Genomic DNA, 25,663 nt, shown 5'->3' on the forward strand with positions numbered 1-25,663 from the left:
AAATGTAAGTTTGTTAGATCTTCAAGCCTATAGGGTTGGCTGTGGAAGTCTTTTACTCTTGAATACTTCCCTTAACATTAGGTGGCCATTTGGTACCGGAGACATATTTCTTTTCATATGTTATCGGCCAAGTGATTCTGTACCCATGTGGTGTAATGCTGCAAAATCTGTAAAAAGTATATTTTCCTAAACTATTTAGGGTAATAATCAGAAATCTGATACACTTTTAGCCATTATGGTGTGAATCACCCTGCATAAAAACATTATCTGATCACATTAAACGGTTGATATTTATAATAACTTCAAAGGCTTCTCTGATATGCACAATACATCTAACCAATTCAAAAAGATAAACATTTATTGCATGTATAAACATGTTTTTGCTGGTGATTTAAGAGTATAATTGTGCTTTAAAGAAATGTGTTATAGGTATTGGTGGAGCAGATCCAATGACTAGCATAAGTGCAGAACTTAAATGCTGTATGTCCATTCATTGTTTTTGCATTGCATTGCCTATCTTTACTTTTCATTTTTGTCAAGGTGGACATAATGAATATGTTTACAGATCAAATAGTGCTTAATCAGAAATGCAATATTTGCACTCCAATCTGAGAGGCATTCACTCTCATCAAGCTTTTTGTCCCTGCATGCACTGTTACGTATATTCATTGCAGTGCTTTGTTCTACAGCTACAAAATAAAAAAATAATTAAATGAATAAAAATAAAACCTGGTGAAGACTGACTCAAAAAAGTAGGAAGTACATTAAATTTAAAAAATATACAAAGCCTTCAAAGAGTATTAGTCACCAACGTTCTTTTTCACACCTTTCATATATAAAGTCGGATTCAACAGTTTTATTTCAGTCACATATTCTTCTTCACAGGTTATAGCCATAATATAAAGAAAATAATAACAGAAGTTAAAAAATAGTAAATGTCATCATTTTAGGTAATCATATTTCAGGATCAGTATGTTGCTCAACATGTCTCTTCACTTTAACAGCAAATATACCTCATGAATAAGCCTTTTTTCACTTTGCCTATTATTACAGAACAATATTTACTTGTTCTTTCTTGCAGATATGCCCTAGCTGTGTGTTTTATCATGTCCACTAGCTTCAGGTTCTCTTGGCAGAACAAATAGGACCAAATGTATAAGTAGGAAAGCTGGCTTTATGTTTTGAGCTATAAATGTTGTGACTATTGTAAAAGCAAAAAGAGTTTGTTCTTTCATACTAGTATAGCCTGGAGTGTCCTATAGTTCTGAAAGCAGACAAGGATCAGCAACACCTTCAATTTAGATATGTTGATTCCATGTGGTCCATAATCTTAGTAACTACACAAAGTATCTGGTCAGGTTGTCCTCTCAAGCCACATCTTTTTAGTTAGTTCTCTGTGTAGCTAGATAATTGACTGGAGTGATTTCTAGCCAGTTCTCTCTGTCTCTGACTTTTTATTGTCTTTTTATCACTGAGGCTCATAAATCTAAAAATCATCCCCCTAAACTATCTTCCTGGATTTGGAAGAAGCATGTATAAAATTTAAAGTTTCCCTGCATCTGATATATTCACAACTTGTACAACTAAATCCATTCTTCGGATGTCACCAATAAATTATAAAAGCATACTCCATTTTCAAAGCCAGTACTACCTACAAATTTTGCATTCTGAATTAGCACTTAGCAGAATCCCCTAAAGACTTGGGGTAAGTAAACATTAAAGAAACACAGCCGTTCTTATCAGTTCTGAAAAAATGCCTGTTTTTAAACTTTTCACTTAGAATATAAATTAACTTGTCAGAAAACTGTTTTTGTTTTTTTTTTTTAAATTATGATTTCAAACTGAACTTATCCATAAATTATAACATACAATTATAACAATGCTAGAGGTTATAACTACATAACAGCAAGATATTAACAAACAATATTTCAGAAAAGAGCACTTTGTGCAGTCCTTAACTCATTTCATTTTTCCTTTGCTTATTTTAGTTTCTGAGAATTTTTGAATCCCTACTGCACAGTGTAAACTTTTATTTATAATTTGTAACATACATAATGAAACTTTAGTATAACACAAAGTGTTGATTTCTTAACTGACCATTTCTCATCTCCACTTATTTTAGTGGGGAATGGAAAGTATTTTCAGGAAATGAGCTTGGGGCCTTACTAGGCTGGTGGATGTTTACCTGCTGGAAAGAACAAAATAAAGATCCGGCTGCTGTCAAGGATGTGTATATGTTGGCCAGCACAGTCTCATCAAAAATTCTACGTGCTATCGCTGTTAAAGAGGGCTTCCACTTTGAGGTACTGTCAACTTGGGAGTTTCCCTAATATTCTTGTTATACAAATGTGGAAAAATATCAAATGTTTCATTTCCTTTGTTCAGCCTGGGATTCTGTGTACACACTCTAGTTTATTATTTTGACTAAAGTAAAATAAAAGTAAACCTTTTTTATCTGTTAGATTATCTCTTTTCTTAGTGTATGTGTGTGTAAATACTATATATACTGCATGTGTATACAGTGTATATAAAAAGTCTACACACTTTTATTCTACACTTTCAAAATCGCAGATTTTGTGTAATAAAAAATGGAACCAAGATAAATCCTGTAAGAACTTATTCCATCTTTATTGCAAAACTGCAATCTATAAAAAGAAGGTGAAAACAAATAGAAATTGTGTAGTGAAAAAAAAAACCAAAAATCCTACAAAAACCTGTTTGCACACCCCCTAAACTAATACTTAGTTCAAGTGCCTTTTGAGTTTATTACAGTACTTTGGGTAAGAGTCTATCAGTTTGACACATCTGGACTTGGCAATTTTTTGGCATCTCCTATGAGCAGTTCTCTTCAGGTCACCCCACAGATTTTCGCTTGGATTATGGTGTGAGCTCTGGCCATTCCAGAACATTAATCCTCCTTTGCTGAAGCTATTGCTTTATTGATTTTAATGTATGCTTTTAGTCATCATTCTGAAAGGTGAAGTTCCTCTTCATCTTCAGTTTCCTACCAGATGTTTGAAGGTTTTGTGCCAAAATAGATACTTGGAGATATTCATGATTCCATTCACCTTGACTATTTATCTATATAGATATAAATATATAAAAAAATATAGTAATAATAGTAGTGATACAAGGCAAACTTTAAATATCAATAAAAAAATTTAATAATTTGTATTGAGAAGAATTTATATTGATAGCTTTCGAATCTGAGGGCCTCATGAAATACAATATTTTTGGTTTTGCTATCAGGGATGAGAATGTAGCTGTGATCGCGTTGCCAAAAATGTAAAACGTTGGCAAGGTATCTCTGGCCAAGTGAAAGGAAGGTATGCTCCAATGTCCAACGTTGCCACTATATTTGATCGTGTTCAGCTCTGACAGGAGAGCATCCACCATGTGGGGAGAAGAGCCAATGGCCATGGTATCTCTGCCAATGAGCAGGTACCCTCTAAAACACACATAACTGTGATCTTTCTCTCTCTCTCTCTCTCAAAAATGTCAAAATGTTACTCTTTAACAATCTCTAGATGATAATGTCCGCTAAAGAAACAGGTATCGCTAGCCAAGTGGAAGCAGGGTACACTCCAACACGTGGCGAGTGGTAGAGCGATTTGAACGGAGGCTGGAGTATCAGTGAGGATGGTCCCACCCGGCTCCCTACTCCTGAGGTCCCGCCTCCCCCTCAGTCCCCAGCCTGTCTCTTGGACTTGCATAAATAAACCTCTCATGAAAAGCAGACAGACTTTGGATTTTATATATATATATATATATATACTAGCGAATGGGAGCCCGACCGAATCGGGCTACAAATTCTACGTTTGTGAAATCCATACTTTATCTGCAAAGAATTATGTGTTTTTTTAAGTCCTTGAAATTATTTTTTTTTATCATGGCACTGATTTGTGGTTAAAATGGATGTTTTCGGCCAATGTAATGAAGAGTTTCCTGTTTATTTATTTATTTATTTTTTATTTTTATTAATTTTATTGCAATCCATACAAAGCAATCAAGATTTTACAAAAAGAAATATTGAGTTAAGAACAGATCGATCCCCACCACTGAGAGAGAGAGCAAGCCAAATAACGTTAAATTTAAGGCTTGTAAACATACCTAATTTAAAAAAAAATTCTCTGTGCTTTATGAACTTATTTTAAAATATTACTGATTAGATCCTGTCATGTTTTGAAAAAAGTCTGCACAGATCCTCTAACTGAGTATTTGATTTTTTCCAATTTTAAATAATATAACACATCAGTTTCCCACTGACTTAAAAGAGGAGAGTTTGGATTCTTCCAGTTTATCAGAATAAGTCTGCGTGCCAACAGTGTAGTGAATGCAATCACAATTTGTTTGTCTTTCTCCACTTTAAACCCCTCTGGAAGAACCCCAAACACAGCTGTTAATGGGTTAGGAGGGATTGTGAGTCTAAGGCTGTTTGACAGGTAATTAAAAATTTTTGTCCAGAATAATGTTAATTTGGTGCAGGCCCAGAACATGTCCTGGTTGCAACGTGCGCAGGTTGGATCATGTCCTGGAAACATTTTGGAGAGTTTTATTCGAGACAGATGTGCTCGATATATAATTTTGAGTTGTATACTTGGCACTGATTTGTGGTTAAAATGGACGTTTTCGGCCAATGTAATGAAGAGTTTCCTGTTTAAACGGGGCTGCGAGACGTGAACTCAGCTTTTCGACACACCTCATTTGATTTTTTCTGGCCAACAAATTTTCAAAACAAACCGTATTTTACGACTGTAATTAGAGTCGGATTAATAATTGTGTTGGTGTGATCATTTTAGATCTGAGATTGGATAAAATTTTAACAATGACCGTTGTTAATACCCAGCCGTCATTACTCAGTTTGCCAATAGATGTCAGAAGGCTGGATGCCAAAACTGAACTGCCCAAAGATAGATTTTGACGTACCAAGCAAATGGTGATACGTTCTAAATTGCTTACTGTTCCGGAGCTGTCAAAGGGTTTAAGTCAGACGACAATGTTAGTCCTGGAGAGTACGCCCCACCAAACCAACGTTCCAAAAACCAACCGAACTTACTGTTATCTGCTCGAACCAACACCGACTTACTATACTAGGCCGTCCAGCGGCGTCACTGAAGCATTCGAACATTCTTAGCCAATCATGCAATACTGCATCCACATTTGCCACGTTATGTTCTAACTACAGAGGCAGAGTCCCATTGCATGGTTCTAACTTGTATTGAGTCGAGGTATTGACGCGAACACCATATATACGGATAGTATCAAATTATTATATATATATATGTGTAAATATATGTGTGTATATATATATATATATATATATATATATATATATATATATATACACACACACACACACATATATATGTGTGTAAATATATGTAAATATAGTATATATAATATAGTAAAGGACAGCCTGCATAGGTGGGTGGCCCAGCCAGGATGAGGCAAAGTTCCTTACCTGGACGGGAGGCCAACCCGTTGGAAGCACAACAAGAAAGGCAGAATTTTCCTTGGTTTAGTCAGGAATACGGCAGAAAATGCCAGTTTGGAACTGAGTACGCTAACGTCCCAGAAGGGTGGGATCAAGGAACAATACCCGGCCAGGAGGCCAGGGTGATAGAAGGACCAGGGAAGACAGCTGGTAGCGCTGCCCGGGGATACTACCACCTAACGTATCAGGTGAGCATTTAGTCCTCACCAATCATCTGCACAAGTGCACCTTCCTTTACATTACATATGTATAGAAATTGTTACATACTGTAGAGCAATCTATACAATATATGCAATCTATATATAACATATTCTGTGTCTCCTTTTCTACTGACTATGGTGTTATAAAAGTGTAAATTAGTAGTTTAACTGTTAGATGTGTGCATGTTGGCTAATACATTTTTGTATTTTTTATTAGGAAACACTGACGGGATTCAAATGGATGGGAAACAGAAGCCACCAGCTGCTAGAACAAGGAAAAAAGGTTTTGTTTGCTTTTGAAGAAGCCATTGGTAGGTTTTCATGCAAAAGGATGACAATGAGATACTGTCTTCTTTAAAGTAATTCTCACAAGAAATTTCTAGACTGAAAAAATCTGTCTGTACTGTTTTGTGTAGCAAGATACATAAATGTAATTTCGATCTTACCTCTTTTTTTCAAACTAGAGTAGATAAAAAATCATGTGGATATGCTATAGTAGCAATAGTTTTGTCAGGTGTACAGGGTACAGTGAATTTTTAACTTGAATGGCTGACAAACAAGCAACATGTAGCTGCTCTCCTGCACCTTGGTAATTCAGAAGGAAGTGAAGTTGGTTTGATATCCAACCATTGGAATAGGTGCTGTATTTTCATTAATGTACTTAATATTTTAGACTACTGCAAGTGAAACAAAACCTGTCAATGTACACTTGATGTGAGTGGTTCATCCACCTTTGTTAAAATACTAACTCACTTGACGGAAGGGATTGAAACCAAGACCATCCATACCTGAACCCATTTTACCCTTAATATGTTCTGAAGGGAGGCACCAATACAGCATGATGCTGTCATCACCTTGCCTGATATTATACACTTGGTTCTTCCTTGTTTAGATTAATATTTTACTTGTTCCCAAGAGGAAATTAAAAATTTACAGAACATCAAGCAAAATATAAATATTATAATAAACAACCCCAGAAACACGCATAAGAACTTATGGCATGTATAATAAGAAAGCTGCTGCTGTGAACAACAGGCTTGAAGGTGTCAATAAGATGAGGTCAGACCTACCCAGTTGTACCACAGGTTTATATTTAAAAGCATTAACATGTTGTATCTACAAATAGAACATGCTGATTGAAGTCTGTTGTCACCAGCATTCTAGGGTCAGATTATTCATCAGTAAAATATTAGTAGCAGAGTGAATCATTTCTGTTGCTGATGTAGCCAGGATGATGTATCTTATGTCCCTGGGCAGTAACGTGGACTAATTCAGTCAGCATTTCAGTATTTGCCTTAACACGTTTAATTTTAATTATGTGTTGACTTTTTAACCATTGCTCATTAACCTAAATCTCCACTTCCTGCCTGTTCTTTCCATTCTGTTTGATCATATCAAATGAAACCCTTCCAACATTAAAATAGCATTGGAAATAAGATGTTATATCGGTTTTCCACAGTGCCCAAAATAGCCTAGTACCTAAACGCAATGTGACTTGCCATGAGATGTGACAGTTGATTCAACTTATTTAAAAGTGATCAAGCATTCCTTGTTATGTGAAGGCTGGCCACTTCTGAATCTTTTCCACCTTACTTTTATCCTCGCTCTGGATCTTTGCCTTTTCCATATTTGGACAAGTAGCTCCTCCAGTAAAGTGAAAGAGAGCACCCTAGGCAGCCGAGATCACAGTGATACCTGCTGAGTACAGGAACATTTAATATATCCCACTTAATATTCCATTGAGTCTCTTATATTCTCAGATGTTGTAGATATAAGGTAGCCATCAGATCCTAGTATGGAGCTTGTCAGAAAGGCATTTTAGACAGGACAACTCTCCATTCAGAAATGAGAAAAATCCTTTCAAACATTTGTAGTACCAACTAACAAACCAGAGGGCAAATCTTAACAATAGTAATTAATACATTAACAGTTGTATTTTAAAAAAAAAAAAGAGAGAGAGAGAGAAAGATATTTGCTGAGCTAGATTCATTTTGAGCTTAACATGTCTTTTGGAATTAATGTTTAATGGTCTGTCTTGGTCTCCTCGAGCCAGAAGCTATCTTCCTAGTTGCCTTTAAGAGACAGAAAGCGTGTTCTTACAATGTGTTTATGATTTTGGATATTATTTTTTGTGAGATATTGCTTCTGTCTTGCCACCCTACCAGACAACTCATACTTGTAAAAAATGTGCTCAGTCATTTTACTATGCAGGAAGAGGCCAGCTATTGTTTTACATTTCCATATGTTTTTTAAACCTATTGGTAGCCTTTCTTTTGAGCTTTCCCTTTACCCTGTTATTAGTTTTGGAAGAGCGTCTTGAGCCAAGTGTCTTCCTCAGCTTTTTAATGGTAGTGTTCATGGTGTTCAGTAACATATGTAATACTTTGACATTCTTCTATATCCTCTTCCTGAATTGTACGTTTCAACAACAAGATCCTGTAAATGTTTTGATAACTCCTTTCAAGCCATGGTTGACTCCGCATTAAGCAAAACATTTAACTGGAGCAAATTCCCTTTTGGCTGCATACTTTACACCACTCCTTACTATCCTATTTTGTGTTGATAACTGTTTTAAAAAATAGGCCTTGCAAAGCATTGTTGGAATTGCTTACTATTATAATACTATATATGAGGAAACACTGCAGGTGCCTTTAGCACAAACCTTGGGAAGAATAATGATAATCAGAATATGAGCAATTGTTGAAGTAAAATTGTAAGTTAAAAAATTAATTTCCTTTTTTTTTAAGGTTATATGTGTAGTCCTGTAGTTCTTGATAAAGATGGAGTGAGTGCAGCTGCTATCGCTGCAGAAATGGCCTGCTACCTTGCAACGAAAGGCACATCACTGTCTCAGCAACTGAAGCATATCTATGAAGAGTAAGTGCTTTTGTTTCAAAGACCACTCTTAATAACCTATTGGAATGACATATAGATATCATATAGGGACCTGTTATTTTGCTGTACTGTATGAAAAATAACAAAAAGAAAAATGTTGACACGTTTGTTTAATAAACTTGATTAGTCTGTTTGATCAGTTGCTGTAACCAATCTTCCAGTTTCCCCCTTGTCTTTCCTGTGCAGTATATATTTCCACAGTTAATTGTCACTTCTTGAAAGCAATTCACTTCAATGTATTTCTTCATATAATCTGAACAAGCTATGTAGCATAAAACTATTCAGTTCACAGTCACAGTAGCTGGGGCTTTTCCCAGTAACACTGGACACAAGACAAATCCAGACTGGATACTAGCCAATTTCACAGCACATTCACACAAACATCCACTGTATACTGGACAGATTTAGAGTAACCATTCTTATAGTGCATCTACAGCCCTCGGTCAGCCAGCTACCCAGACAGGTAAATGATAACAGCAAAATGCCATGAAGGTCTGATAATGGGGCTGTAACTGGTAATAACATACATCAATTCCAAGAGAGAGAACTTCATACAATACAATACAATTTATTTTTGTATAGCCCAAAATCACACAAGAAGTGCCGCAATGGGCTTTAACAGGCCCTGACTCTCAACAGAGCCCCCAGCCTTGACTTTCTAAGAAGACAAGAAAAAACTCCCAAAAAAAAACATTTTATGGGGAAAAAAGGAAGAAACCTTGGGAAAGGCAGTTCAAAGAGAGACCCCTTTCCAGGTAGGTTGAGCATGCAGTGGGTGTCAAAAAGAAGGGGGTCAATACAATACAATACACAGAACAGAACAAATCCTCATTACAGTATAAAAATAAAAATTTTAAAAGTACGGAGTAGAATTTAACAGTATATGATATCACATACTTTGGTGGATTGGCACCCTGCCTGGGGTTTGTTTCCTGCCTTGTGCCCTGTGTTGGCTGGGATTGGCTTCAGCAGACCCCCGTGACCCTGTAGTTAGGATATAGCAGGTTGGATAATGGATGGATGGATGATATCACATAATATGATTTGGATTTGTTTAGAGTCCTGGAGACCTCATCCATCAAGCTGCCTCCCCCATTAGGCCATTCCACAGCTGAAATAGCACTAATCCGATGAAAGGACCCCTCTTTCCCATGATTCCTGCGATCCTCCATCAGGACATAGCAGTAACACCAAGAAGACAGAGATAAAGAAATGAGTTAATAGAACGAATCAAAATAATTGTTGTAGTTATTAAATCGATAACAGCTACTGTAGCAATTCTGAGAAAAGTACAGCATACTAAAATAAGACATTTACATAAGGAGACAATACAAGGTAGAAATACAGAATAAACCCCTTGATGCTATTGCTATACCACATTTCGTCAACTTCAACAGGATTACTTTAGCTTTCTGTAATTTTGATAAAACTCCTCAAATAATAAAGTGCCATTTGCTTAAAATACCTGTCTCAATGCTTACTTTTTTTGCCCTATTTGATTGTAACCAAGTCCAGAAAACAAAATTGTGAGCAGTAACTACACCTACCAGTTTGAAGTAAAATTGGAGGGGAAAAATGCTACTTATTCTACTTCTAAGTAAAGGGGGCTCACATCTTATCCCAACAGTATTAAGCACAAGGCTGGCACCAACTATGCATGGGATGTGTCTTTATCATAGGGCACCACTTAACAAATACACCCACACCCACCTAGAAACGGCCTGTTTAGAGTTGTGAATAAATCTAACAAACATTTGCATATAAGACAGGAGGCAAACCTGACTACCTGGAGAAAAATATCCATGTCGACATACAGAGAAATCTTAGACTGGGATTCCAACCTAGGAATATGGATCTGCAAGGGAGCAGTTTTAACTGCTGTGCTGCTAGAAGGGAAAAACTTTGCAAAACAAAGTTAATTCAATTCCTGTTATATGATGTCTATGACCGTAGATAGCTTATACCTGTATCAGCTCCAGAAAAAAAAATAAAAATGTACTACCAGGATAAAAAAACAAAACTTATTTTGATTTTTCTTTTCTAGGTACGGTTACCACATTACTAAGGCCTCTTACTTTATCTGCTATGATTCAGAGACAATCAGGAAGTTATTTAACAGACTAAGAAACTTTGAAGGTGAAGGCACATATCCAAAAACCTGTGGCAGTTTTACAGTTTCTGGAGTTCGAGATCTCACCACGGGTTATGACAGCAATGAATCAGACAAGAAAGCTGTAAGTTCAATATCTTGTCATTTTTCCATGTCTTTAATACATATGATAAAGCTTCATGAAGTTAACAGTTACAGTTAAAAATACATTTGTCCAGCTTTTACTTGTTACTCCAACTGTTAACACTGTCCCGACCAAAATGCTGAATGGGTGTATGAATAATAATTAAGGCAGGATTTACTGTACCTTTACTAGACTGCTCAGCATAAACTGTTAAAAGTATCATATACTACAGTATTATCTTAGTTTAACAGATCTATTGAAATGCTGTTAAAAAGTATAAGAAGTGTTGTGTTAACAAATGCTACTTAGCCACTTTGTCACTAGAATCTTCTCTTGTAACAGCCACTAACACTCTTTTAAAGGACATGTCCAGTTCTTAAAAGAATAACTTTATCTAAACCTTTCACAGCTAAACCCAGTGATTTATTATACCCTCCACATATCTACTGCACGTTAAATTGTTGAAAATCCTTTGGCTCCTTTTTTGTTAATACGTGTTCCCCATCTGCCAGAGACTATATTTTAGACCCAGCTGTCCCTTCCTTATGTACATAACCTAGAACCCCCTTCAGCAGCTTTTTAACAATAAAAAATTCTGCTTATTGGTGGCAAAAATGTATTTCTGTCCTGTCAGCCTGTAAGTAAATTATAAAATATCTGTTCAAGTCTGGACAAATAAGAGCTGTCAAGTATTGCTGACCTAGTATATAATTCATTTTGTAGTTTTGTTGACAGTGATAAATGTGGGTAGTGTTGTATAGGAGCAGGACCTTTTAAAGCTGTGAAACTTGATTAATAACTCACTCGGCGCAAATCATTACTTCTGGAGTAAGAGTTTTAAACTTGATTTGTGCCAAATGTAAGAATATTCTTGTTTGTGAGTTATATTTTAATCCTATTAAAAGGCACTTTGAGACAATATTCGCCAGGTAGAGTGCTATATGGAATTAACATTCACTGGTGGTTCTATACTTCTTCCAGTGTTTAATTGTTTTTTTTTAATTTATCCTTTAAATTGTTTTGAAAGTATTAATATATTTTAAGGGAATCAATGAAAGATTCACGAGTTTCTCTCCCCAATCCAAAAGATGCACATGTCAGTTAGCCTGGCAATTCTAAGCTCAAAGGGTATCAGTGTGGATGTGTCTGTCTAAGAGTGTGCCTTTCAGCCAAGGGCATCACATCTAAAGGTGGTTCCTGTTTAGCAGCCAGTTCTGCCGAGGTAAGGGCATCCAGTAAATGGTTACCATTTAATTTATGTTAAGGGTGCTGCTTCATACCAACCAACAAATTCTTCCTGTGTCCAAGTGGGGTTCTCTCCAGCTTGTAACTCGTATATCCTAAAGACATGCTTGCTAGGGTGACAAACTCTGTGAATGACTGTGAGTGTGGCATGACTGTGCCCTGTGATGGCATGATTATCAGTTAGTTCTATTGTATATCATAACCCAACACTCTAAAATCCACTAAATACAGTTCACTGTCACAAAGAGCTGGAGAATAACCTAGCATTTGGAACAGGGCAGCAGTCCAAAGCAGAGTCCACTAATGTACACATAAGAACTACAATTGAAGCAAATTCTTAACAGGGGATTTTTATTTAATTAGAGTCAAAGTTAAAGCTGGCTCTAAAGTTAAAATGTAGCATAAGTGTGCTTGCTGTTGTTGGCAAGTAAGTAAAACCTGTACTTTTATCACTCACTTTTATCTGTAAGGGTTGTGGGGATCCAGAGTGTTTTCTAGCAAAATTGGTCATTAATAAGATAAAACTGAAATGAGTTAGATTTATTTTTTCCTAACAGATTCTTCCTACCAGTAAAAGCAGTGAAATGTTAACATTCACTTTCTCGAATGGAGGTGTGGCCACAATGAGGACAAGTGGGACAGAACCAAAAATCAAATATTACGCTGAGATATGCGCCCCTCCTGGGAACAGGTGACTCTAACTTTAACAGTTCTATCAAAATTATGAAGTGTATAGAATGTAATGTTACTTAATCAGAATGTACTAATACATCTTCATTGGCTTGGGAAAACATTGAGTAACAATATAGTATGCTGGTAATCCACATAAATAAATACAGTAAAGTGGTGCTACAAATGATTTAGAGTGGCAAATGTAGTATGTATAAAGATGGACTGAAGGAATTTTACATAAACATGTTTTAAAGATGATAATAAATTACTAAATTATCTATGTATTTTAGGATGTCTAACAATTTCTGTTTTATTATTCAAAGTAAAAAACAGTGTAGCAATGTGCCTTCTACTGTGTTATACAATATTATGAATATATATGTATGACATAAATGTAACAATTACTATATTTGATTGACATTAACACCAAAAATAGAAGTTACTATCTATAAATAGATAATATTCTATTTTTTTATACTATAAAGTGACAAACTGCACTCTCTTTATTTGGCCATCTGTTTATAAACTCCACACTGTCCTTTGCAAACCTTTAACAGTACGCAGAGTTAGATATGACGAAGATGCTGGCAGCTCCTGCCCATCACATCACATCATAGAAAACACGGACACAGAGTATAGACTGCATACTGTACAACAGAAAAGGTCTCCTAAACATTTCATCTCAGTAGCAGCATTTTGTTTTAGTCTTGTATATTTTTAAATTTATTAAATTGTACATTTTTTACATTTGACATTGCATTTGTGTTAGTAATAATTAAAAAATGATGTAAGCAACTCTGAATGAAGACTTCATTCATTTATTATCATATTAGTATTGTGCATATTGTACAAAATGCAGTATAAAAGTATGAAAAGTTTATTTGTGAATATGTTTTGAAATAATGTCTCCTATAAACTTTTTTTTTGTTATAAATACAAATAATGATATGTTCTTCACCATCTAAAATATTTAAAACACATTTCCTAAAATAGGTTTCTGTCATATTATAATAAATGTATAATCAAAATATTGTTTTGCCACTTGTTATACTCAGAGTTCAGTGGCCTTACATCATGAAGTGGTGTAAAAGTATAAAAGCATTTGCTTCCTTTCTTTTTGTTTCATTTACTTTTGCTGAGTGTCCACAAGTCAAAACGTGTGAGTTCCACCCCAGCAGACAACACACACACACAGAAACAGCACAGGCCCATTTTTACCATGACATGATGCACCACAGCTACTAACCTATAGTTAGAATGGAAACTGATGTAACTGGAAGAAGTGAAAAGAAAGTAACATGCCACACTGTCAGAAAGAACATTACTATTTTAGCATGACACCAAACATGTGATATTCTCCTGAAGAAGATGGCAGCTTGGCTTCATCCACTGCACTCACCTTTTTAAAGCTGCACAGGCTGGCCACCCCTCCACAACTTATCCGACTGCTATCACTGCCCTATACGATTACTTTGTCTTCCTGATGACTTGATTGTTGTATGTGGGCATAACATGCATTTGCATTTCCACTTATGTTAAATACAATAGCTACACATTTCTAGCCAACTCCAAATGTGGCCGGTGTGATCCATCACCAGATAGTCATGTGCCATCCAATCATGATGCATGCTAATGAAGGTGTAAATATGTTAACTTTGCTTTACCTACAAGTTATTGTCTGTGTCCAGACTGCCATGCTCACTTGATTTCATGCACCAACAGACTTTTTTCACTCAGAGCTGATTTTAGATTTCCTAACCTGCTAAAATGTCCAAAAAAAGAAAAGATGAAAAAGATAGAAAATCATTTCAAGAGAGATGTGAGGCAGAATGTATGATTGTGACTGTGTATCGTTTGTAAATAAAACATGGCAGTAGTTGATACATCCTTGTCTGTGTCAGTTATATAAAGTGTTATTTTTGTCTCTCAATGAAATTGAGTTTGACACACCTGATTTATACTGTGATGCATTTTTCCTATTGAAGCGTCCATAAGTTGCTCTATAGAGAAACTGCTGTTAGCTTCCTTTGTGTCAATATTCAGGATTATTTCTGCAGGCACAGCATGCCAACATGCATGGCATAACAACTGCCACTGTTATTTGGCCTAATTCAAGATGTACATAAGATAAATATATAAAAGTTAGACATTTTTTTTATCTTGATACCATGTATTGGTGTCAGGATTTAAATTTTCTTTTTTTTTGTATTTTTTATGTTCTTATGGTGCTTGTTGCTGTATTTTATGTCATCAGCATCACTATTTAGTAGTGGTTCCCAGGCACATGAGTTTCTCACATAGCACACAACATCATGGCCACCAACTTATTTAACTTTAATTTTGAAAGTCATCTGAACTTTGAAATCACAGAAAGACTTGTTAAGATAAAAATGCTAGTTTCTTAAGCAAATTCTTTTCTGACTGTTAGTTTTGGCTTTTTTGCCTGTTTTTTGCTTAAAAGATTTTTTTGTTTCCATTGTTTTTTATTTATTTTTTTGGTCTGTTCAGTGTAAAGAAACCTATGTCTGACACTCCCCACCTTAAAACCCTAAACATAACTTGCTGTTGTATGAAAAAATTAAACAGTCCCAGCAATTGGCCTATCAGAAACAGCACTGGCCATAATGACATTTTCAACCAAAATGGTGGTGAAGGAAAATAAATTGGAGATAAAGAGAGAAAAAAATATATAATATCAATCGTGTGACATTAATTGTAGTGTCTTCCTTAAATAGTTGCCTGCCTGAAGTTTTGAAACTTTTCGATTATGTGCTTTTTTTCCCAGAAGTAATCAATACATAAAGTAATTACACATACATTTTTCTTTTTTTTACTTTTTAATTTCTTTCTTTTTTTTTTTTCACAGTGACCCCGAGCAGCTAAAAACAGAGCTTAAGAACTTGGTGGATGCCATTGTGGAGGATTTCTTTGAACCAGAGAAAAATAATCTAACACCTCAGCCACAGTAGAGCACCATTACTTGAAGTTTATCATTTGAGTTTACTTAAATGGTTGTATTTTGAACAAATTCAAGGCAGTGAATAATTATTTAGGTATAATAGTATGGATGCTTTTGTTTTTATATTTACATCAAGAATAGTCGTATACAACACATGGACCCAGAGCTGTTGAAAATGTTATACATTTATGGCTCTAACTGGCAATATGAATTTCCTTTTAGTCTATTATAGATTCAGAACTGTAACCATTTAACTAAGTTGTCTATTAGTTTTATCTAAATATGCACTATAAAATGAAATTGTTAACATAATTATTTTTATTTTAAAAAAGGTTTCAGTGTAGTAATATCACAATTGATATAAAATATTTTTAGTCTTGTCACTTAATTTGAATAATATGTCCAAATTTTAATTTATTACTCCTTTGTTGTAGGCATTCTGATTTTCTATTTTTGCTCCATTCAGTTCTTCAAACACATAATTTAATTACGTCATGGACTATTTAAGTTATCGATGTCTGTATTCATATTGTGGACCTTGAAATAACCAAAAGAGTCAATGTACTCAAACAGAGTACTCTAAATCTTTTAACCAATTTAAGTAATATCACCGACATCTTGTTTTTATGAGAAGTTTAGTTTTCTTCAGTGACTGAACCACAGTTCTTAAAACCATGTACATGATAACAGTATTTCAGAGCTCCTGATATATTTTATTTGCTAGATGATATGGTGGTTATTTTCGGTGTCTGAAATAATCACATTCTACCACAAGTAGAACTGAGATAAATTAGATAAACTGTTTTTCTTGAGTAGAGTGTAGTACTAAGAAAATAGTTTTTGTCCTGGGGCTTTTTTGGAATTTGCTGTTTGTTTTCTAAAATAGAACTGGGTATGTGCTGTACAATGTACAGCGCTTCATCCCCAATAATGGTCATTCCAAAACCTGTCTAATCCAAGGCAGGATCACTTGGACCAAAACCTTCCAGCAGTACTGGCCACAGGACAGGAAGCCAGTCCATCACATACCAGGGTCAAACTAGCACACATTTTAGGGGATGTGAGAGGCAAACTGATGTAGGCACAGGGAGAATATACAAACTTAGCCCTCTGCCACCATGTTAAGACCCCCATATGGTTTCTGACTGATAGTTGCTCCTTTGAACTGCATGTGGATTTTGCATTCATTTTGATGATGAAAACTCTCCTTTGGTGTAGCCTTTGATGAGATATTTGATTTCCAGTGCAAACACAAGATATGTTTATATGTTTTATATAGCATTTATGTTTATTGACTAGCTATGTGAATTCATCTTTAGAAATTTTATTTATTAAATACTTTTTGCTGCTAATTTTACCCAATAATTCAAAATGCACTGGTAAATTATACAAGCATATATTTTTTAGAATTCTTTTAAACTACAGTAGCTCATACCTTTATCATTCATTGAAACTTTACGTGAATGCTGTATATGACATATTTTAATATATTCACATTCTGTCCATAAAATGCTACAATTATATACTAGTGTGTATTTGTGTGTTTCTTCTTTTTGTTATTTAAATTGTATAGTTTATGGTAAAAGTAACAGTCAGAGATGAGCACAAGTTATGCCAGTATGCATTTCCACTATTCGGTCAAATAAAATAAAAAGAGAGCCTATGTATAAAGTTCATTTGGAGAAGCAGAACGAGAAACATTGTTTCTAAAGGAAATGAAAACCATAGCTGACAACCAACCAGAAAGAGGCAGCTGTAGATTAGAAAGGACTGTCATTAATAGTGAACAACAGAAGGGAGGCTACTGGTGGCATCCAGAATATGTGAAGGAATGTTGAAATCTGAGAATTTTGGCTGAAATATCAACAAAGCTCCTGTTAAATTGTTAACACCTACACAAGCGTTACTACAGGGAAGAACAGTGAATGCTGAATTACAGGAAAATATCATAGAGGGTGGGAAAGAAGACATTCAGCAAAGGGATTAGTTACAAAGTGACCTGAAGCTTGTGTGTTAGCATTGGTCAGTCATTTCCGAGACCTGCTTCTTCTAATATAACGATTGTAGAGTGAGCCAGAGGCATTATTGGCATTATCAGTTACAAGGCATACATTATTTTTCTTGTGTAACACATGCAGACTTGGAGCACATAAATATATATTTAAGACTTCTATACCATAAGAGTTATGTTGCTGTAAATATACATATCTAGTGTGAGACATGCCCAGACACCACCAGTCGGAAACCACATCTTTATAAAAGTACACATTTTATTATGCACAAAAACACCGTCCCAAACACAACGCACAGTGCTTCCAGCACCAATCACTCCTTTTCCAGGTTTTAAACTCGATGTCCGTGACCTCCTTTCCTCTCCTTATGGGAGCTTCGTCCTGCTCCCACTCCCAACTCAAGCTCCCTGATTGTAGGGAGGCGGCCCCTTTTATTTCCACAGAGATGTGCTCCAGGTGCCTGATGATGTTCTTCCAGCAGCACTTCCTGGTGTGGCGGAAGTGCTGCCCTTTACACTGGAAGCACTCCGGGCGTCTCCAGTAGGATCTTCCTCCATCTTCCCGAGTATCGCGGAAGTAAATGTTTCCTGGGTTCCACGAGGCTTGAGGCGCCCTGGCGGTGGCCACGGGTCCCAACGGGTTGGAACTTCTTTACTCCTCTCCCGTGGTCCTCTCCTGATCCAGCGCGTTTGCCCCCTTGTGGCCCGGAAGATACAAATGCCACCTTCCGGTCCTTCCAGGCATCCCGGCTGGGTAAGAACCCCAGCCATCTGTGACACTAGGCATATATACAGTCAGTCCTGTAAGTGATGCTAATATAAATTATTGGTAACAAAAGGTCATTTGTGCACTTGTTAGTGTTGTATCTGTACTATGGCCAGGCACATTTGTACACACCTGCAGATGCCAGCCAACCCAACCTGGCCATCTGTGGGTTTGGGGAGGACAACCCAAGTATCTCGAGTGAACCAGTAGGACAGTCAGGCCTGCTTCACACAGACAGGCCAAGTTTGGAACATAGGACTCTGGAGTTGTGTGCCTTCATGCTGGATTTGAACATTTCCTTAGCACAAGCTACATAAAATGGACTTTAATTGTCTTATTTGCCTCCTTTAGCTATGTAATTGTCCACTTCTTTTCTCCTCTTTAAGATCTTACAGAATGATAGATAACACAGCCTTTACTTTTGGATTCAACATAATCCTTTCAAATACGTTACACTGAATACTAAAAATATAGAATCATATTTACAGAAGGCACTTCTTACTTTGTAATTCTGGATATCTCCTATGGAGGAAAACATAATGGCAAACTGCTCCGAACTAGTTAATAGTGTCCTGCCGCCTCCTTCTGCATTTTAGAGTTAATGCTTTAACATTGTGAGTTACCTTTTTATATAATGTATTCTCATCTAAAGTGAGCTAAATACAGGTAGTGGACTAAAACTATCCATAATAATTTGATTTTCTGACCGATGCTACTCACCAGTTGTGATAAAGAGCTTTGAGAAACTGGTACTGGGACACATTAAACCAGATAGTATTATGCACTTCATACCAACCTGCAAAATCTGGATAGTAAAAACTGCTATGCCAAAGTCTTCTTTATAGACTACAGCTCACCCTTTAACATTGTTGTACCATCAAAGTCAACCACCAGCCTCCTTGATTTATTGTTTAGTGCCACCCTCCGCAACTGCATTTTGAACTTCCTAACCAGCAGACCTCCACATGTGTGGACTGGCAGCATCACATCCTCCATGCTAACCCTTAACACAGACACTCCACAGAGTAATGTGCACATGCTCTCTTCTGTTCTCTTGTTCACCACTGACTGTGTGGCCAGACACAGCTTGAACTCCATCATCATGATGACACTACAATCATGAGACATCTTGTAGAGAACAGGTCCACATGCTGATTCAGTAGTGCCAGGACAACAACTTAATGTCTTAATGTCTACAAAACCAAAGCGCTCTGGAGGAAGGCCACACTACCATCTGCATTTGACAGAAGCTATACAAAACGTGAGCATCTTTACGTTACTTGGGGTCAATCCTTTTTTTTTTTTGTTCTTTATTTCGCCTTAATTTCTCGTATTAGGAATTTGTTAGTTTTTGCATACTTCTTGCGGTCAGAGCACATGGTCAGCCATTGTACAGCACTCCTGGAGCAATTGAAGGTTAAGGGCCTTGCTCAAGGGCCCAGCAGAGTAGGATCTCTCTTGGTAGTGATGGGGATTCGAACCGGCAACCTTTGGGATACCAGGACAGATCCTTAGCCTCAGAGCCACCACTCCGCCCAATAGTATGTACGGTCTTCAATGGGCAGAAAACATCTTCAATTGGGATGGCTCGCGAATGCCTCTTCTTCTTTAGAAAGCTTGGATGTCTCAATCTATGTTCATCAGCTTTCTTAGGTGCACATCCTATCTATCCTAACCTTGGTATGGTGCCTGCTTTATTTGGAATGATGAAATTCGCTTAGAATATTACTGGTACTCACATATTTTAAAGATCTCTGCCATCCTGAATAGTCACTTTAATGCTCCCATCTTTGCATTCTGAGACATTTTTTATCCTGAGGTCATAAGGCTACAACTTCAATAGTTGCTTATACTGATGTTACATGAGTGTACAAGATGTGTGTTTCTTGTCTGATTTTGTATTCAATGTATGGTGCTGTATGTCTGTTATTCGTCTGTTGGAGATATGCCACTAAGAATCTCACTGTACTGTTTGAACTTGAAATAAAAAGAGGCACAGAAAGGTTTCGGTAAACTATACTGACAGAAAATAATCTCAAACCTGTTTTCTCTCGCAATATCAATGGGGAGTAGACCTCCTGGTCTTTGTGTCAATAGCCTCTTTCAGTTCCAAAACTTTGAATACACAGCTTCCATGACTGAATCTGTTCATTTTCAGATTTGGTTTTATTTTTGACTTTTTTGAACATTACTGCCTTTCCCACCCAGACATTATTTCCCCACTTGCCAAGCGTGATGTTGGGTTTCATCTGATCTAAACTGATTAATTTTGGCTAATTGCAGTTTATGGTCTATGCAGTAATCTTAACCAGTATCAGCAATCTGTAGCCCTGCCGTCTTGATGGTCTAATTGCTGTTGTACGTTGGGGACCCCACTTGATCTCACTATCAACAATCCACTCCTTTAATTGATTTTCTGTTAACAAGAGAGTGTTGTTCATTTTATATTTGAATGGGAAGACTTAACCAACTTTGGAAAAAAACATAAGGACAGAAAAGATGGAACCTGTTCTCATGTAAAGCATCAAGGAATGGGAGGTAAAAATGGCAAAACTGGGAAGACTATGAGAAAATTTGGGATCAATAAGTTTTATTGGTTGAGAAAAGGTCTAAGTCAAAAAGTTGCTTTGCCAAAGTTCTAATACTATATGCATACAGTATGAGGATATTCACAATACTGGACATAGCAGAATATGTGGGGCTGACTTCTACATCTTTGCCCCTGAAGACATCACCTGCCATGACTCCTGGTATTTGACCTCTAGCAACTCTTGAGCAACATGGTGGTGTGGAGAAATTCAAAACACAGTGATTATAAATAAGGTTTAAATCAATAGACAGTATTCTGAATTCTTAGTATTTAAAAACCACCATAAAAATGATGATTAGAGTCCTCCACAAAACATATTTACTTTAGTATAAGCTGAAGGGTATGTCGGGCTAGTCAGTCAATGTACTACTGTGTTTCTTTTTTTGGTAACAATTTAGATTACTACAAAAATGTGTCTATTACACATTAGCTGTTACGTAACAAGACCATAAAAAAGGCTTTTTTGGTTTTCATAACATTTATAAAACATCAGTAGACCATAGTGTGGCATATACAGTAGATGGTAAAATGATTTGTTAATATCAAAAGAAATGTCTCCGTTAAGTCACCTTAGAGCACTCAAAGGTGAAGCTTTCTTACTGGGTGCAGAGATGAATGACCACTTTACTGATGCTTTATAAGTGTTAAGAAGACCAAAAGAAGTATTTTGGTAACACCTTCTTATATATAAACATCAATGTGTGGAAGTGTGTGTGCCTGTCTGGCCCGGAAGTGTGAGGTGGAGGCAGGGTACGGGCTTTACCTCCGTGGAAATGGAAAACTCGCTTAGCCGCTAATAACACAAGTGGGGTTAGCACATCAGCAAAACAAAACCTCAGAAGAAAGACAAAGTCGCTTATCCGCTAATATTGACAAAACAGTATCCCTTTTACTTGTCCTCCCGCCACTAATACACATGCGAAGCAAGCTCATCCTCAAAATGAATCCTCCTAGGAGAGAGATGCCCAGAGTTGTTCCTTTCAATTACCTGACATCTCTACATTTCAGGTTTTTTCCTGATAATTTTAATAGTTTCTAGGACCCCAGGCTTTTTACAGCACAGACTTATACAGCTAGTACTACAAAATAGTAAATGTGCAACAGGTTCATATCTGAACTAAAGGGTTACATTTTCTTTTCTGGAGTTAGAGTATTGCACATGAATTAAAAATAAAAGAAGCCAGTGTAGTCTTCATAGCTGAATGGGTGTGTGGTCAGTATATTCAGTTTCAGTGTTCTACAGTTGTACTTGAACGTTTGTGAACCCTTTAGAATTTTCTATATTTCTGCATAAATATAACCTAAAACATCATCAGATTTTCACTCATCCTAAAAGAAGATAAAGAGAAACCAGTTAAACAAATGAGACAAAAATATTATACTTGGTCATTTATTTATTAAGCAAAATGATTGAATATTACATATTTGTGAGTGGCAAAAATATGTGAACTTTTGCTTTCAGTATCTGGTGTGACCCCCCTTTGCAGGAATAACTGCAACTAAACGTTTCCGGTAACTTTTGATCATTCCTGCACACCGGCTTGGAGGAATTTTAGCCCATTCCTCCGTACAAAACAGCTTCAAATGGGATGTTGGTGGGTTTCCTCACATTAACTGCTCGCTTCAGGTCCTTCCACAACATTTCAATTGGATTAAGGTCAGGACTTTGACTTGGCCATTCCAAAACATTAACTTTATTCTTCTTTAACCATTCTTTGGTAGAACGACTTGTGTGCTTAGGGTCGTTGTCTTGCTGCATGACCCACCTTCTCTTGAGATTCAGTTCATGGACAGATGTCCTGACATTTTCCTTTAGAATTCTCTGATATAATTCGGAATTCATTGTTCCATCAATGAAGGCAAGCCGTCCTGGCCCAAATGCAGCTAAACAGGGCCAAACCATGATACTACCACCACCGTGTTTCACAGATGGGATAAGGTTCTTATGCTGGAATGCAATGTTTTACTTTCTCCAAACATAACACTTTTCATTTAAACCAAAAAGGTCTATTTTGGTCTCATCTGTCCACAAAACAGTCTTCCAATGGCCTTCTGGTTTATCCACGTGATCTTTAGCAAACTGCAGACGAGCAGCAATGTTTTTTTTGGAGAGCAGTGGCTTTCTCCTTGCAACCCTGCCATGCACACCATTGTTGTTCAGAGTTCTCCTGATGGTGGACTCATGATCATGAACATTAGCCAACGTGAGAAAGGCCTTCAGTTGCTTAGAAGTTACCCTGGGGTCCTTTGTGACCTCGCCGACTATTACATGCCTTGCTCTTGGAGTCATCTTTGTTGGTCGAACACTCCTGGGGAGGGTAACAATGGCCTTGAATTTCTTCCATTTGTACACAATCTGTCTGACTGTGGATTGCTGGAGTCCAAATTCTTTAAAGATGGTTTTGTAACCTTTTCCAGTCTGATGAGCATCAACAACTCTTTTTCTGAGGTCCTCAGAAATCTCTTTTGTTCCTGCCATGATACACTTCCACAAACATGTGTTGTGAGGAGCCGACTTTGATAGATCCCTGTTCTTTAAATAACACAGGGTGCCCACTCACACCTGATTGTCATCCCATTGATTGAAAACACCTGACTCTAATTTCACCTTCAAACTAACTCCTAATCCTAGAGGTTCACATACTTTTGCCACTCACAAATATGTAATATTTGATTATTTTCCTCAATAAATAAATGACCAAGTATAATATTTTTGTCTCATTTGTTTAACTGGTTTCTCTTTATCTACTTTTAAGACTTGAGTGAAAATCTGTGGATATTTTAGGTCATATTTATGCAGAAATATAGAAAATTCTAAAGGGTTCACAAACTTTCAAGCACAACTGTACTCCATTATTTTAATGTGGTTATGGTTTCATTCTAAGCATGTATAGCATGACAGTGCAAAGACAAAGTAACAAGTTTTCCTATTCAGACTAAAGGTGAGTTTAAATTTGGTTCTCTTTCTAAAATACAACATAGAGACTTTCTTTTTTTGATACACAAGTCACACAATGGAAACAAGAAGTGATGTTCTACTTATATTTAGGATGAAATGTGCAGAGATTAAGAAAGTGAGTGTATTCACGATAGTTTATTAATAAGTTATCCACAAACAGTTTATTCCTGCATTGCATAATACAATTGTGCCATCTTTGCAAGCAAGACCATTATGACTCTGAGCATTACTAATAGTCTTTTGTTTACCTGCAAAGTGTTCACATGGCTACATGGAATTTTTTGATTACATTTTCCTAAAGTAGGGGCCTGAGTTGCCTCAAAAGGCTGCATATTGTAATCTTTTCAGTTAGCCAATAAAAGGTGTTGCTCTGCTTGAATTCTCATTACAAGGTGTTCACATCAAACTGTAATTTGTGTAATTCTATATTTTTGAGGCGGGAGCCCTCAACTCTTTATGGTAAGTATTATTTTAAAAGTAATATGTTGTATTCACACCCATGAATATGTAGCAATGATTGCTCCTGCACATGTTGGAGTGCTTTAACATGAATGTATGTGGGTTTAAACAGGTTTATGTTTTTCTTCTAGTCTGCAGTAGTCCACAGCTGGTATTTCAAGACCCCATTTTGTCCTTTAAGGAATGGCATTTTTCTTGCCACTCTCCCTGTCAAACCTGAAGCACAAAGTCTCCTCTTCACAGTAGAAACTGAGACTTGCTTTTTTCGTTTTGCGCGTATTATGCAAGCTGGTGACCCTCAGAAACTTGTCTTCTGATTAGGACTTTTGAGTCTGCCAGATCTCTTCCTATCAGAGTTTCCTCCAGTTTCTAATTGCCTTTGGATTGAGTAGGACTATGTATTCACAGACACTTTTTGTCTGCAGTTTGTCTAAATGAAAAGCCTACACTTCTAAGGGTAATAATACTCTGTTGCATTTCATTTCTTAATTCCAATTTTCTTGCCATTACCACTGGAATTTATAACTTTCTACAGTGTGCCATGGTCCAAGTAGTACTTCAGAGGATGTAGTGACACAGTCTGTCCCAACTCTGCTTTAAGACAGACTGAGGGTTTTGAAGCGATCAACAGAAGTTGGGACACCTGTGCAAATAGTCTGCTTCAACTTACAAGGCTTAATTTATTCTAATAGCTGCTGAACACTTGTAGGTTGTAACCTATTAGTTGTTCCATGAAGAAGGCTCATTTGTAATATTCTGAACTTTCATTTTTTTCGGTTTTTACCAACTTAAACTTTAAATTTAACCCCTGGCAGTTTACTGCTTACCTTTTCACCACTTTAGGTCATTCTTTGTATTTCAAATAATTACATTTGAAGAAAAACTGAGGTGTTCTAACACTTTTGACTGGTATAGTATATGTATTTGTATATGTATATATTTATATTATTTAATCTAACCTGTGCAACATATGCATTATGAATGAGGCATTATAATGAAGTAGAAGGTGGATGGTCAACGGATTTCTTTATCATCTTCCCAGACTGGCCAAACTGGTATAACATTTACTGATTATAAAGGGCTTTTGGCATCTTCAACATCATAAAAAATTGCGTGCATGATTTTGTCGTTTGGCACGGTGGCACAGTGGGTAGCACTGCTGCCTCACAGTTAGGAGAC

At 36.5% G+C, this 25,663-nt stretch overlaps 1 protein-coding gene across 1 annotated transcript in view; it reads left to right on the plus strand.

The window, feature by feature from the left end:
* The window catches only part of pgm2 (phosphoglucomutase 2), a 35,114-nt gene extending 17,887 nt beyond the window's left edge, over positions 1–17,227 (plus strand). The window contains exons 9-14 of the mRNA XM_039751280.1: positions 2,123–2,303; positions 5,912–6,005; positions 8,442–8,571; positions 10,634–10,823; positions 12,626–12,759; positions 15,607–17,227. Of these exons, the coding sequence (XP_039607214.1) occupies positions 2,123–2,303; positions 5,912–6,005; positions 8,442–8,571; positions 10,634–10,823; positions 12,626–12,759; positions 15,607–15,709 (832 nt within the window). The 3' untranslated portion in view covers positions 15,710–17,227. The remainder of the gene's footprint in view (positions 1–2,122; positions 2,304–5,911; positions 6,006–8,441; positions 8,572–10,633; positions 10,824–12,625; positions 12,760–15,606) is intronic.
* The last annotated feature ends 8,436 nt before the right edge of the window (positions 17,228–25,663 follow it).

The sequence above is a fragment of the Polypterus senegalus genome, chromosome 4, assembly GCF_016835505.1.
Source record: "Polypterus senegalus isolate Bchr_013 chromosome 4, ASM1683550v1, whole genome shotgun sequence".
In the NCBI taxonomy this organism is placed as follows: Eukaryota; Metazoa; Chordata; class Cladistia; order Polypteriformes; family Polypteridae; genus Polypterus; species Polypterus senegalus.